At 43.7% G+C, this 13926-nt stretch overlaps 1 protein-coding gene across 3 annotated transcripts; it reads left to right on the forward strand.

Moving 5' to 3' along the window:
- The first annotated feature begins 1877 nt into the window (after nucleotides 1-1877).
- bap1 (BRCA1 associated protein-1 (ubiquitin carboxy-terminal hydrolase)) lies at nucleotides 1878-11316 on the forward strand. Of its 3 annotated transcripts, none has more exons than XM_012831168.3 (17): nucleotides 1878-2093; nucleotides 2781-2810; nucleotides 2914-2968; nucleotides 3085-3217; nucleotides 3472-3591; nucleotides 3707-3768; nucleotides 3876-4018; nucleotides 4393-4471; nucleotides 4588-4720; nucleotides 5085-5223; nucleotides 5857-6047; nucleotides 6363-6496; nucleotides 6630-7135; nucleotides 7676-7860; nucleotides 8550-8642; nucleotides 9242-9314; nucleotides 10363-11316. In XM_012831168.3, the coding sequence occupies exons 1-17, from the start codon at nucleotides 2057-2059 to the stop codon at nucleotides 10494-10496; spliced, it is 2247 nt and encodes a 748-aa protein (XP_012686622.2). In that variant the 5' UTR covers nucleotides 1878-2056; the 3' UTR covers nucleotides 10497-11316. The 3 variants fall into 3 exon arrangements, with proteins under 3 accessions (XP_012686622.2, XP_031424244.1, XP_031424245.1); XM_031568384.2 differs by having other exon boundaries at nucleotides 7682-7860; XM_031568385.2 differs by having other exon boundaries at nucleotides 4588-4711.
- The last annotated feature ends 2610 nt before the right edge of the window (nucleotides 11317-13926 follow it).

The raw sequence follows: 13926 nt of genomic DNA on the forward strand, positions 1-13926 counted from the left end.
AAGGTTCCGGAGGACGAGGGACAATTTAGGTGTGACACATGGCAGGCTACAACGCTCCAGGGATTTTTAATACAATAATAGCCTATATTGTAGTTTCATATTTCCTCAGATCTGGCTCTCTGTTCTATTCCCAGATATCTGGAGAAGCCTTAACAGTATTCCAAATCTACTTACAACAGGCCTAACTAATAAAAAAAAACCTCCCTTAATGATAAGAAAATAAGAGCAAGCAGATATAAGCAATTTTCCTTTATCTATATCCCAATCAAATTCTCAGAAATAGCTACCAGTTTCCTAAGGTGTAATACTTTAAGGAAGCTTAAAGTAATAATATTCAAAAAAAATATCAAGTTTGATGTTTGGGGCAGAGCTTTCAACACCAGGGACTCAAAACCCTAGTCGTCCTTTAAGGTTTAGTGTCTGATACATTCAACAATAAAATAATACAGAAAACAATTGCATGCAAGAGAAAAGGCTAAAACAACAACCTTTATGTTTACTTTATACCTAGCCTAAATATGTTTCTTACGTGTTTGTTATGCACTCAAAATGAATGTACAATTCAGTTTTTCCCCAAACACATGCATTATTTTAAAGACCCAATTAATGATTATTTTGAATTTCTCCACACACCTTTTTGCTACACCTATGATATTCAATGACCATACGGTAGTGTTCACACACCTTCTATTGTAGTAATGATGTAGTCAACAACATGACGCATTCATAGGCTGATCCCACTTTGGGACCTTTGGTCCACTGGCGAACAGATCATGTGGCTGTGTTATTTAGAATGACAATATTATTTATTCACTACATCTTTGCTCTAATGTATGTGAAGTGTTTTAAAGTCACTACCTGGTAGACATCAAAGGCATGCTGTCACAGGCCTGGTCTTACTAGTTTAGTATAAAGGCCTACAGTATAGAGTATTGTTGTATAATGCTGAACTGACCCAGACCTAGACATCATGCACCAATGCAGCTATAAGGACAAACAAGAATTAATGATCAGTCAACCTTATGACCATGAACTATCTATCAACCAATCTATCTGTGTGCCTACCTGCAACATTTTCAGGCTCAACCTGTTGTCCCACGACAGGATCAAGTGCATGTGCAGTGCATGCAAGCTCATCTAGATTGTTGTTTAATACAAGTTGTGACGGAGTGCCGTATCTACGGATGAGTATGTGCTCTGGCTGCCATACCAACAAGCCTGGGTCTTTAGAAATGTGGTCAGGGTGCAGGTTCGGTACCCCATACTCCGGGGTTCAAGGCTAGGTGGGGTGACTGCTCTCTCCTTTCGCTACACAAGTGAACTCACATTTTTCTTTCAAAGTGCACTGAAACAGAACAAAAATGTCACGCATCATGTTAACTACAAGTTTACATGTTTTTAAAATCAGTAGTCATATCTTACCAAAATAAATATAATATAGAAAAACTGTGACCTATCACTAAAGCAAGTGGCACTTGCCACTTTAATTTATATCTTCTCCATCCTGTCTTTCTTACTTTCTTTTCTAGCAGTTAAATTATAGTAATTTATTTATTATTTTAAGTTGAGCAGACACTTGAGCCCAAGGAATTTCATTAATGATAAATGCCCTTTTTATGAGTACATGATAATAAACTTGAACTTGAACTAAAGCACATAATCAAATTATGGACTGAAAGTAGTCTGATGTAGCCTAGAATGATGCATGAAATGGAAAATTCCCATAGAAAATATATTTCAAAAAAGTTATTGACAGAAAGGAATGAAAAAACATTACAGTTTTTTTTACATGCTCAGTACAAGGTGCACTTCGAGGGTGCAAGTGTGTAATTGTAAGGTGATGAAGCCATGGGACTTTTAACATAGCGAACACAGACAATCAAGTCGCGTGTGAATGACGTAGGTTGTGTGCGCCATGAACCATTTCTTTTGTGTTTATTTGTAAGCGGTGTCAATTTTTGGAATGTACACGGATATCCATATTTCTTAATCTCTTTTGATAACATGGATTGATATACGACATAGCTAAGAGTCAAACGACTCGATCTCTGTTAAAATGAATAAAGGCTGGCTGGAACTCGAGAGTGACCCGGGTATGTAGCTTACTATTACTAGCAAATGGTAGCAGTCTTGAAGCTATGCTAACGTGATTGTGGGTTTGCTGTCTTAAAAAACGTTGCACTTTAACCGTCTTTTCTGGTGATTTTAGACATCATTACTATGGGGTTTAACGCATTAGTGTGACTTGATCATAAGGCAACTTGTTATGCACGAGCTCAAGCCTTAATCATCTTGCTAGCCAGTTAGCTACCATTAGCTGTGGAGACCTTAATATTGGATGTGTGAAATAAGTTGTTAACTTCAGTGGGTGGGGAAAACTATTCTATAAACATAAGTATTTGTCAGTCCGTACTGTAGCTAACGTTATCTAGTTAATACAGTTGTAATACAAGTTTTGATCAAGACTAGTTAGCACGTTTTGAGATGTCAAATGTAAACGTTGACTCTGCTTAGTTCATGTTTTCATATACATTAAGATGGTGAAACATCGCGAGACATTTATTGGACATCTGATTAAAAGACCAAGTTGACTATATTTTCTGTATCTGTGCAATAACTTTAATCGACCATTATTTGTCTGACTGTGCTAAAGTGTCTGTATGCATGTGACAGCATTATTGCTGTGTACTAGCGTAAGCAAATTACCACATGGGCCTCTAGCTGAGATCCCGTTGTATTTTGTTTGTTTTTTTAATCACAATTATCGGTTACAATTCCAGGGTTATTTACCCTCCTGGTTGAAGACTTTGGTAAGTGAAATTCACGAAATTCTAACTTTTTGTGATATACATATTTTGGCGATGAACATAACGTGGAAAGGTTGGATACTTCATATCCTGTTTACATTTTTAGGAGTGAAGGGTGTTCAGGTGGAGGAGATCTATGATCTCCAGAGTAAATGTCAAAGGTCAGCTCACTACTATCACAACCATGTTATAGATGACTGATTCATTTCAACTTCTTTTTCACTGAGCATGCAAAGTGGGTGTTCTCTGACCTTGCTGTCATCCCTGTGCTACACAGCCCTGTGTATGGCTTCATCTTCCTGTTTAAGTGGATTGAGGAGCGACGGTCGAGAAGGAAGGTTTCCACCCTGGTGGATGAAACCTCAGTCATTGATGAGGAAATTGTCAATGATATGTTCTTTGCCCATCAGGTACAAGCTAAATCCGCTGATGCACATTGCTTTAATAAATAGTAGTGGTACATGCCCTAATTAATCTCAGACTTATTAACACTGAATAAAGTGAAAGTGTGGAAGCACCGAAAGCTTTACATTCATGATGAGCATCTTGGGGATAATAAAGGAGAGAGGTCATGAAAGAAAATGGAAGAGTGATGATGTAAATGAAGTGAGCACCTCTTAATTATTGTATTCAAAGCTTTGATTGGGTCTGTTTATGTGTTTAGCTGATCCCAAACTCTTGCGCCACCCATGCGCTGCTGAGCGTGCTCCTCAACTGCAGTGGGGTGGGGTTGGGCACCACCCTGAGCCGAATGAAGGCATTCACCAAAGGCTTCAGCCCGGAGGTGAGCACACATATCTGCTTCTCTTCGATCCGTTCTCATTGTAACCTGCAATGTAGATGTGTCCAGACTGCAAAAAGAGAGTAACGACAATTTGTTTGTTCTTTGAATCCTGCAGAGTAAAGGCTATGCCATTGGAAATGCCCCTGAATTGGCCAGAGCTCACAATAGCCATGCAAGGTAGTGCAGATGCGCATGCATACACGTCTCCATTAATTTGCAGCCCTAGTGTAGGATGACGATGGAGGACTGTGTGTCATGTGTGTTACTTTCCTGTTTCCATGGAGACCGGAGCCAAGGCACCTTCCTGAGAAGCAAAATGGCATCAGTGCGGTGCGGACGATGGAAGCCTTCCATTTCGTCAGCTATGTGCCCATCAAGGACAGACTGTTTGAGCTGGATGGACTCAAAGCCTATCCTATTGACCATGGTAAAAATGCACTTCATATGATGAATAATATAGATAACTAATAACTTAACTAACTCTAATGTGATGAATAATATAAATAACTAATGACTTAACTAACTCTAATATGATGAATAATATACATAATTAATAACTTAACTAACTCTAATATGATGAATAATATAGATAACTAATAACTTAACTAACTCTAATGTGATGAATAATATAAATAACTAATAACTTAACTAACTCTAATATGCTGATATATATATCCATTATTATAATGCTGATGAAATATGACATGACTCAGCTCAAATGTGACATCCAATGAAGTCCCTAGTGATTGTAATCTGTCCTCTCACATATACCTTTCACTTTCGCACATGACACGGTTTTAGGGCCTTGGGGAGAGGAGGAAGAGTGGACTGACAAAGCACGGCGGGTTATCATGGAGAGGATTGGATTGGCCACAGCAGGGTAAGACTCGGGCCTCTTACAGAGGCAGAGCTGCACATTCATTCATGTGCCGCAGACAGGTGAGTCCGCCGGTGTAGATGGGTGAGCCCACATAATGGTCGCACGTGTCTCCTCAGGGAGCCGTACCACGATATCCGATTCAACCTGATGGCCGTGGTGACGGATCGGCGCATGAAGTACGAGTCCAAACTGGAACTTCTCAAGCGGAATAGGCAGATGGTTCTGGAAGGCCTGCAGCAGGTCAGAAAGGTTGTGATCGCTTAAATTTCTCTTTTTATCACTATCACTATTTAGACACTATGAGTCTGTATATTTATGGTATTGAGCAGTAGTTCAATTGCTGAAATGCATGTCTGTGACTATGTAAACCTAGAATACTGCATTACCATCCATTGCATTCAGATGCAATATTAGTTGATTAATGTGTCACCATTACAGTGGCTACTGTGTGGTCATGTTTATTGTAGTGTGTTGATGTGTCTATCTATGGATATCTATCATGGATCTCTGAGAATATTTGTTTTTATATTAAGTTGTTAGTTGTATGGGTTTATGTAGTTGGGTAGTTTTATGATTTGCACTGATTTTCCCCTGTGCCCCTCTCCATGCCCAGTTGATCCGGGTGACTCAGCCAGAGCTGGTCCAGGACCGGAAGCAGCCGCAACAGGACTCCTCTCCTGGGGACACGCCGCCCGTAGTCAAGAAGGAGCCAGGGACTGAGCCAGTGGCTGCCGAGCAGAACCCTCCCACAGGTATTGAGAACAAGAAGTCAGCGGAGTGCAGTGATTACAGTATGGCAGAGAGAACACCATTACGCTCACTCTCTTTTACTTGGCAAAACTGGCAATTTGATTTTACAGTGTGAAAACAAAACACCCACTCTGCAGGAGAGAACAAAGTCAGCTTAAGAGTGGGTAGGAGAGACAGAGAGTGAATAGTAGCCGTAGACCATTTCATTTTCTTGGTCTTTTAAGTCAGGGTCATTCTTAGCATGGCTTATTGATGGATCTATGGCAGAGAGATTGCCGTTTTCAGTGTTTACCCTAGAAAAGATTTATCATGTGCATGATTGCAATTTGACTTAATGTGTGCATGGTCTCCCATGAATAATCCTGCCACAACAATGGGTCACCACACCAAGGTTAACAAATGAAAAAATATCGGTTGACAAATTGTTAATGCATTGAGTTAGATGTGGGATCATGCGTACTACGCAAGCTGTACTACTCATTTATATGATTTGGAAATCGCCTGTGAAGATGTTGCCCAAAATAGCTTCTAGGAAAATAGCCCCAGTCCAGTCATGTACGATCCCTGTCTACATCCGAACCAGAATTCCATTCCTACTTAAGTTTTTGTCATGCGCTCCTTTCTGCTTCCCTCAGATTCTCCAGATGGTGGTGGCATGACCTCCCCTGCAGCCCCGACTACTTCAGGTCGTGGTCGGGGGGCCACTAAGCCCACTAGCAGCGCTCCATTAGCAGTGCCTCTTCCCCCTGCGGCGAGCCCCAACCCCATCGCTCAGCGGCTCCCTGCTTTCCTCGACAACCACAACTATGCCAAGTCACCCATGCAGGTTAGAGCTGAAGTGAACTGGTGTGATTGCCCCCCCCCCACAGGTGGATAGGAATCAGCTGGGAATTGACTGGGTCTAAACAACTTATAGAAAGAAAGAAAGTATGTACTATTTAGGATGGCAGTGTATGTTTATGCTGGCTGTATTTCTGGCTCTGGCTCTGCCTCTGCAATCAGAACTGTTTTCTTCAGAAGTTCTCTAAAATTATGTATTTGTTATTGTAAATAGAAAGCTTTGAAAGCTTTGAAAGCTTTGACTTGCTGATTGAGGATGCCTGATTCCAGTCAATTTGGGTGGTGCTGCTGTGATTTACAGGAGGAGGAGGATCTAGCAGCAGGCATGGGGCGCACCAGGGTGCCTGGTCCTCCCCAGCCTTCGTACTCAGATGATGAAGATGATTATGAGGATGAAGAGGAGGAACAGTGTACTGCCACTGCCACTTCCAGCAGGTAAGAAGTGTGTGTGCGTGCGTGCGTGTGTGTTTATGTCTAGATGGTTTTGTCTCCATGTCATCTAATTTGTTATTGGTATCTGAGCTCCCAGGCTGTTCACCCTGACTCGTGGGTCTTTTCTCTCTGTCAGGTTCCGTCGGAAGGCAGGACTGAGGACGCGGGGCGCCAGTCGCCCAGGGCCGGGCAGTGCTAGCGCGCCCATGGAGGGCCAGTTGGCACTCAGCGTGCTGGCAGAGAAACTCAAGAAGGAGGTGCAGCGGAAGGATGCCACGGCGACCGCCTCCGGGGCGGGGGGGGGCAGCACCCCGCTGTCGGTGCGCACCGAGGGGCGCGTGTGCGTGACGGCCGGCTCGCAGCCCTCGCCCACGCCCAGCAACGAGAGCACGGACACGGCGTCGGAGATCGGCAGCGCCTTCAACTCGCCGCTGCGCTCGCCGGCGCGCTCCCAGGCGGCCACGCGGCCCTCCAGCCCCGTGGCGGCTCAGCTGACTCGCGCCCTCTTCGGGGACGAGGAGACGGCGCTGCTCCGGCTGGACGCCCGACACAACCGCGCCGTCAGAGAGTTGGGGCCCAACATCAGCACCTCTGTGCTCCAACTGCAGGAGGATGGGGTGATCTACACAATGCCCCCCACAGGTAAGGGCACACACACACACACACACACACACTCACACACTCCCACAGGCAGACACATCTGCCTCCATGTATATATCTGTGACCACATATAAACTCACTCAAATGCATATGCCCTCACATATAACAGGTAGGGATTTCCAAGTATATGCTTCACTATATGAACACAGAAAACCCAGTTAACCCTCATTTGGAGGCACACATGCTCTTTACATGACATTTACACACAGTAGCTCAGGAGTCATTTACACACAGTAGCTCAGGAGTCATTTACACACAGTAGCTCAGGAGTCATTTACACACAGTAGCTCAGGAGTCATTTAAACAGTTTCACAGATGCTGTTAGTCATACACATATATGCATACTGAAATATATACACACACATATACAGTAATCCATACACACACAACCACAGACATGGGTTTAAGGTGTCATTATATATTGATGACTGCACAAATATCCGTGCACAAACATGAAATTTCCCCTGCTGGAAATCAGTTGTAAGCCCACTAGACTGCTAAGATGGCTCTGTGTCCCCCTAGACGCAGGGGTGGAGGGCACTAAGAGAGGGGGCCCCGTGGAGAAGGGGAGCAGCCCAGCCCTAAAGGAGGAGGGGAAGGAGGGTCCGTCAGTGGAGGTGAAGGAGGAGGAGGAGGGCACCGAGCCAGCAGACGTCAAGCCCAACAAAGACGCTCTCAAGCCCCAGGGGGAGAAGTACTCTCCGAAGGTAAGTCTGTTACTGTCCACTCTGAGGAGGTAGAAGGACCTACTAACTGTCCTCACAAGGCCCACGGTGTGCCTATGATCGGCCTTACTTTTAGATCAAAGACCATTCTCACTGCTGTGTCTGGCTCAGACCACCACTATGCAACTTCTGTGTGTAAGTTAACTTACATAATTGGTTTGTTAATATGGAATAATTCTGATGTGTACATACTCACGTCAGCTTTATTATCATTCCTGGAATCAGAGCAGATGCTGTTTTAGAATTGGGTAGATATAGCTCTTCATAGGAGTTATGGTTGACAGCCGCATCAGGGCTATGTGTGGTTTTAGTAATTCCTCAGCAGTGAAATGTTACATCCTTTGTAACTGAGCATTTAATGGTTTTAAATTGATGTGTGTGTTGAATATTCTCATAGCCAAGCCTTTTAAGAGTTGTGGTTTTAGACCATCACAAGGGAAAGTACAGATTCATCTTCTTTTCCCCTGTTATTTCCTATTTACTATGTCTCATCTACTGACTGAGTCTTCACACACACACACACACACACACACACACACGTCATGAATGTTCAAACAGTCCTCCTCCATTTTTGCCCTTTTTGTCACAAAATGGTTTCTTTTGTGACTGTCATTGGAGTGTGAAGATTGCGGGGGGTTGTAAGCCTGAATGGTTTGTTGTCCTCATTGCAGGAGCTGCTGGCCTTGCTGAAGTACGTCGAGGCGGAGATCTCCAACTACGAGCAGTGTCTGCGTGAGGAGGTGGAGAAGAGGAAGAAATATAAGGCAAGGCTGTGTGTGTGTGAGAATGGCTCTGCCATGCAGTGTTCAAGAGCCCTGAGAACTCTCTCCAGGGGATTCACTGCACCACAACAAACATCTCTCTGAAGTGCCTCGCCGATGTTCTACGACTGACATGTCCTCCCACTAACTGGCGCAGGTCTCAGCAGAGGAAGTCTTGATTAGCATCTCATTTAAAAAACAGTGTATTCAGTATACTCTATCCATTTGAAATGTTGAAACAGTGTAAAAAATATCCAGCATCCCATATAATGTACATTCGGATGGAAGTATTGAATTATTAGTGATGGCAGCCATAATATATGGTTTTAAGATATTCCGCTTTTTTCAATGAGATATGCTGAGCTTGTCTACTCGTGGTGTCCTAGTTGAACATGGATTAGGGCCTAGCAGGTCTAAAACAGCAGGAGAGTGCTGCTGTGTAAGCAGGTTCAAATGACCATTAGCAAGGCTTTGTGAAGAACCAGAGATGCCCATCTCCTCAGTCTGAATTTTGAAAATAACGGTGAGATGAGTGTGATGTTAATGACCATAGTGATGACTATGATGAAAGAGTTGACACTCACTGGTTCCTTCCTTCCCAGATTGATGATCAGCGGAGGACGCACAACTACGACGAGTTCATCTGCACCTTCATCACCATGCTGGCACAGGAGGGTAAGACTCCACCGCTGCCTCTCTTGCATGTCATCATGTCCTCTACCCCTCCCGTCATGGTTCCCCTGAAATGGGATTTTTTTTTATGAGTGCCCTAATCTCCTGCAGCCCGGCCTCAGCTCCCTACTGCGCGAGACACCCACAGCTGAGGAGATTAGAGCGAAAAATCTGCTCCCCCTCATCTCTCACCCTCCTTTCACCATTCTCTCTCTCTCTCTCTCTCTCTCTTACTTACTCTTACTTTCTCTCCCTCTCAGTCACTTCAGCTCTGTTGTCTCTCTCTCTCTCTCTCTCTCTCTCTCTCTCTCTCTCTCTCTCTCCCCCTGTGACGTCAGCTCTCTCACTGGCCTCTCACGCACACATTCCTGCCTCTCATCTGGCTTTTCTGGAGCTGCTGCTCCCTAAATGAGTTTCTTGCCAAAGCTGCCAAAGCTTTAAAGAAAAGTGCTCAGTATAGGGAGCTTGTTGCTCGCTAATTCGGGTGTCGAACCGGTCTGCCTGCCTCAGAAGCTCAGTTATTCTCAAGGCCCTTGTCATTTCCCTTATTTTAGTTCTTTGGCCAAATGAAACCAGATGTCTCTCAGTGGCCCAGTCATACCCTGGCTGTCTTTTGCAGACCCTTCTTTGTTGGTGTGTTTCAGGAGTAATTTGAGAATGATTTGGGCACTATTAAATGATTTGGGCACTATTAAATGATTTGGGCACTATTAAATGCAGGACAATGCAATCCCAGATCAAGCATGTAGTGTAGCTATGTCAGTTATCGGACAGTGTCAAACATCGGCCGTTCTGTTAAACAATCAAAATGCTACGTTTAATAATGGATTAACAATCGATATGCTCAGTTTAATAATGGGTTAACATGACAACGCGAACGTTTGCCGATAACACACGCCGTCCGATAAATAACACCGTTTACGATAAAGCCTCTAACTCTAACCCTACGCCTGATCGTTGAAAACTGAGCCCTGGTTTTGGTAACTGAATGCTAGTCTTTCCTTATTTTCTTTCCTCCTTGAACTAATGCGTGCTGACCGCTTGTGCACAGGTATGCTGGCCAACCTTGTGGAGCAGAACATCTCCGTACGCCGCCGTCAGGGTGTGAGCATTGGCCGGCTACACAAGCAGAGGAAGCCAGACCGCAGGAAACGTTCGCGACCATACAAAGCGAAGCGCCAGTGAAGAACTGGAGGAGAAACCAGAGACGCCTCAGATTCCGCTGGGATATGGGGACCATGTGATTCAACAATCGCAGAACCTTGCAAGTAGTTTAATATAACTGCAATCCTCCCAACTCTGTCCTTTGCAACAACAACAAAAAAAATCACAAACAGAAAATGTATGAAATTCACCGACTGATTTTAGAGACTGCTGACTCTTTCTGTGAATTGGTCTCGTAAAGGACCAGTCAAATGTTCACGCTGTGACAAGTCATCCATACTTTTTACATGAATGTTTTCAGCATGTCCTGTCTGAGCCAATCAGATTGATGATAACAACAGGGGACAAAGGAAAGAAGCTCTTAAAGGCAACTTTAGGGAGAACATACTGTCATACTGAAAGACTTCTTCATACTGCGTACTGCTCCTGTTGACGCTGGCATTGTATGCCTGGTAGGGCCAATCTATCCAGGTGCCCTGTAGGAAACCATTTCTAATCGAAAGGGAAATGTACTTTGCCTCTGAAGTAGCTAATGATGGATCCCTTTCAAAGAAATGCCAATGAAAATATTTTTCTTTTTTTATGAAACATGTTGATGTTATTATTGGGCTGTTAGGGGTTGCAGACAGGACTTATTCATGTAGTGTGAGAATGTTGATCATGTGGAAGCCTTGCTCTCCCTGCTGTTTTTTAAAGGGGAGGTGGAGGTGGGATATTGTTGTTTGAACTTTTGATGTGTACATTATCAGTGTTTTATTACAAGCCACAAGATTTTCTTCCTCTTGCTCTTAGCATATTTCTGTGCGTGTGTGTGGGCGTGTGCGTGTGTGTGTGCGTGCGCGTGCGTGTGTGTGTGGGGGCGTGTGTGTGCGTGTGCGTGCGCGTGCGTGTGTGTGTGGGGGCGTGTGCGTCCGTGTGTGTGTGTGGGCGTCTGCGTGTGTCTGGTTAGACAAGGCTTCTGTAAATATGTATTTGTATGTCAGCTCCATACTATCTCCTTTCTCTGAGGCCTCTGTCTCTTGGCAAATGTAAGTGTTGTAATAAAGTAATAAAAAAAAGAAGTAATGAAAGAATCCAATTGTGTGAGTCCAAACATTTTTGTATCGAAAGAGAAAGCCCCGAACAGCAAAAAGCATAGCTGTTTTTGCATCTGCTCTGGATGAAGCTGTCATTTTGCTTAGTGTCACCTGCTCAGAATCAGAGCTGTGGAAGGGCCACCAGCCGGGGGGGGGGGGGGGAGGGAGGACAGGAGACCGCAGGAAACGTCCATGACCATACTAAGCTAAGCTGCAGTGAATAGCTTGAGGAGACACCAGAGACCCCTTAGATTCCTCTGTGATGGGGACCATGTGATTCAACAAAACAAAAAAGAAAACGGCTAAACTAAACTAACCATCTAACTGACTGATTTAAGAGACTGTTGAATCTTTCTGTGTATTAGTCTCGTAAAGGACTAGTCAGATGTTCATGCTGCAACAAGCATCCATACTTTTTACATTTAAGGTGTTTTCTGCATGTCCTGTCTGAGCCAATCAGATTGATGACGACAAAAGCAAAAAAAGACAGAAGCTCTTCAGAAAAACTGGATGAAGCTGCTATTGGTTTGGTTTCACCTGCTCGGTGTCACTCTGTGAGCTGCAAAAGGACCACCAGTCAAGGGGCAATGAGGCAAGGCAGTTGCAGTAGCATGGACAATCCTCTAGATGGAGAAGTGCATTCAAAATGAGTACCTGCTCACAGGTTTCCAATTAGGGGAACATCACCCACCAGGACAACACGGGCCAAGTGGAATTTCATTCACCAATATGACTTAACATACTATATATATGCAATTCAATTAGGATGCTTGATAAATTATGTGAAATGGTTAATCTAGCTTTGGGCAATATCTAACCTGAGCATTTAAAAAGCCCTGGTTTAGTCTGTCCCAAAAACAAACCCCAACTCAGGACTTACTAGGGTTTGCACCAAGGACTGTGTTAACGGGGATGTCTGTATGATGATATAGTCAAGACTCTACACCATCTGTCATGGAGAGGATTTCACACAATCTTTAAATCAACTTTTGCTTTCTCAGTCATGCTGCCACATCATGCAACACGCTACTACACAAAACTACACACCTGTTCCCCGGTGTGAATTTTGCCACAGAACTTCGTACGTGTAAAGCACATCGAGGATGTCATACTGTTGATCCAAAGAAAAAAATATTTTAAACACTAAAATGTGAGATACAAGGTTTTGCATTGTACAAGCCGAAAACACTCATGACATAGGCATCCTTAAACATTCTCATATGCAAACACTCAACAAAACAGCTGAGCACAAAACCTAGAAGCAAGAAACCATTCAGTCTAAACTCAACAAAACCCCACAGAAAACAGCTTTGTCCAAAAGTCAACAAGCTTGTGGCGCAACTGAATCATTGCAAGGCACTGTTTAAATGCCAAACACCAGAATAAATGGCATATTTGTTGTGTGGCCTCTCTCTGCCAGTGAGTGAAGTGGCCTGCTGCAAAGCTGGATGCCCAGAGATGAACACAGGCGCTGGGCCAGTTCTTGACTTACTGTCTGTTGCTGAAATGTCCTTCCATCTGAGTGCCAAGTGCCAGTGGGTAGAGTTTGCATTCTTGTCAGGATTCCAGAGCTCCATTGATTCTATATGGCGTTATGTGTCAGTGCACAGATAGATGTTTTCCTGATGTCATTTTCTTTTGGTTTTGTTTGCAGTGCTTCTGTGGCATCTCATTTGACTGCTACCGATTTTCTATCCAAGTCTTTTTGTCCATTCAAGTCTGACACTGATGGGTTTCAGTCGCTGAGAGCTGCCAGATTTCTTGGGGATTTGGGATTTAGGGGTGCAAAAAAAAAATCTGGTTTGCCGATACATACCACTTATTGGCCTTAAGATGAAAGGAGACCTGAAAATTGAAAAACAACCAAAACACAGATTCCATAACTCTGCACTAAGTAGAGTCAGTCTACTGAGACACATCTAACAGTCTACACATCTTTTTAGGATGTGGTATGCATAATAAACTCAGCAAACAACGCTTCCTGTGTGTCATACCTTTTCTACTCAACATGAACATGAACATCCATTCCAATACTATATTCCAATACAATTCAACAATAAATATTGCCTCAGCCTCTATATGCTACTACAAATCACATTAAATACTTGACATATTCTATAACATAGTGCACTTTTAAGGATACACAAACACACCCAGGCACGATTTACACAGTCAATGAAGTCGATTGGCTAAATCCCACTATTCAGACTAAATACATTACACAGTGAAGCATACTGGTTCTCACCTGGCCAGAGCATCAACCCTAACCTCATGGCCATAAAAGAGGACTTGTCCTGCATCCTGAACTTGGATGAACTTCTAATCTCACCTGGAGCTTCCTGCCATTGCCACCCTCTCAGTCGGTGTAGTTGCTA

This window comes from Clupea harengus, chromosome 5 (assembly GCF_900700415.2).
Source record: "Clupea harengus chromosome 5, Ch_v2.0.2, whole genome shotgun sequence".
NCBI classification, from domain to species: Eukaryota; Metazoa; Chordata; class Actinopteri; order Clupeiformes; family Clupeidae; genus Clupea; species Clupea harengus.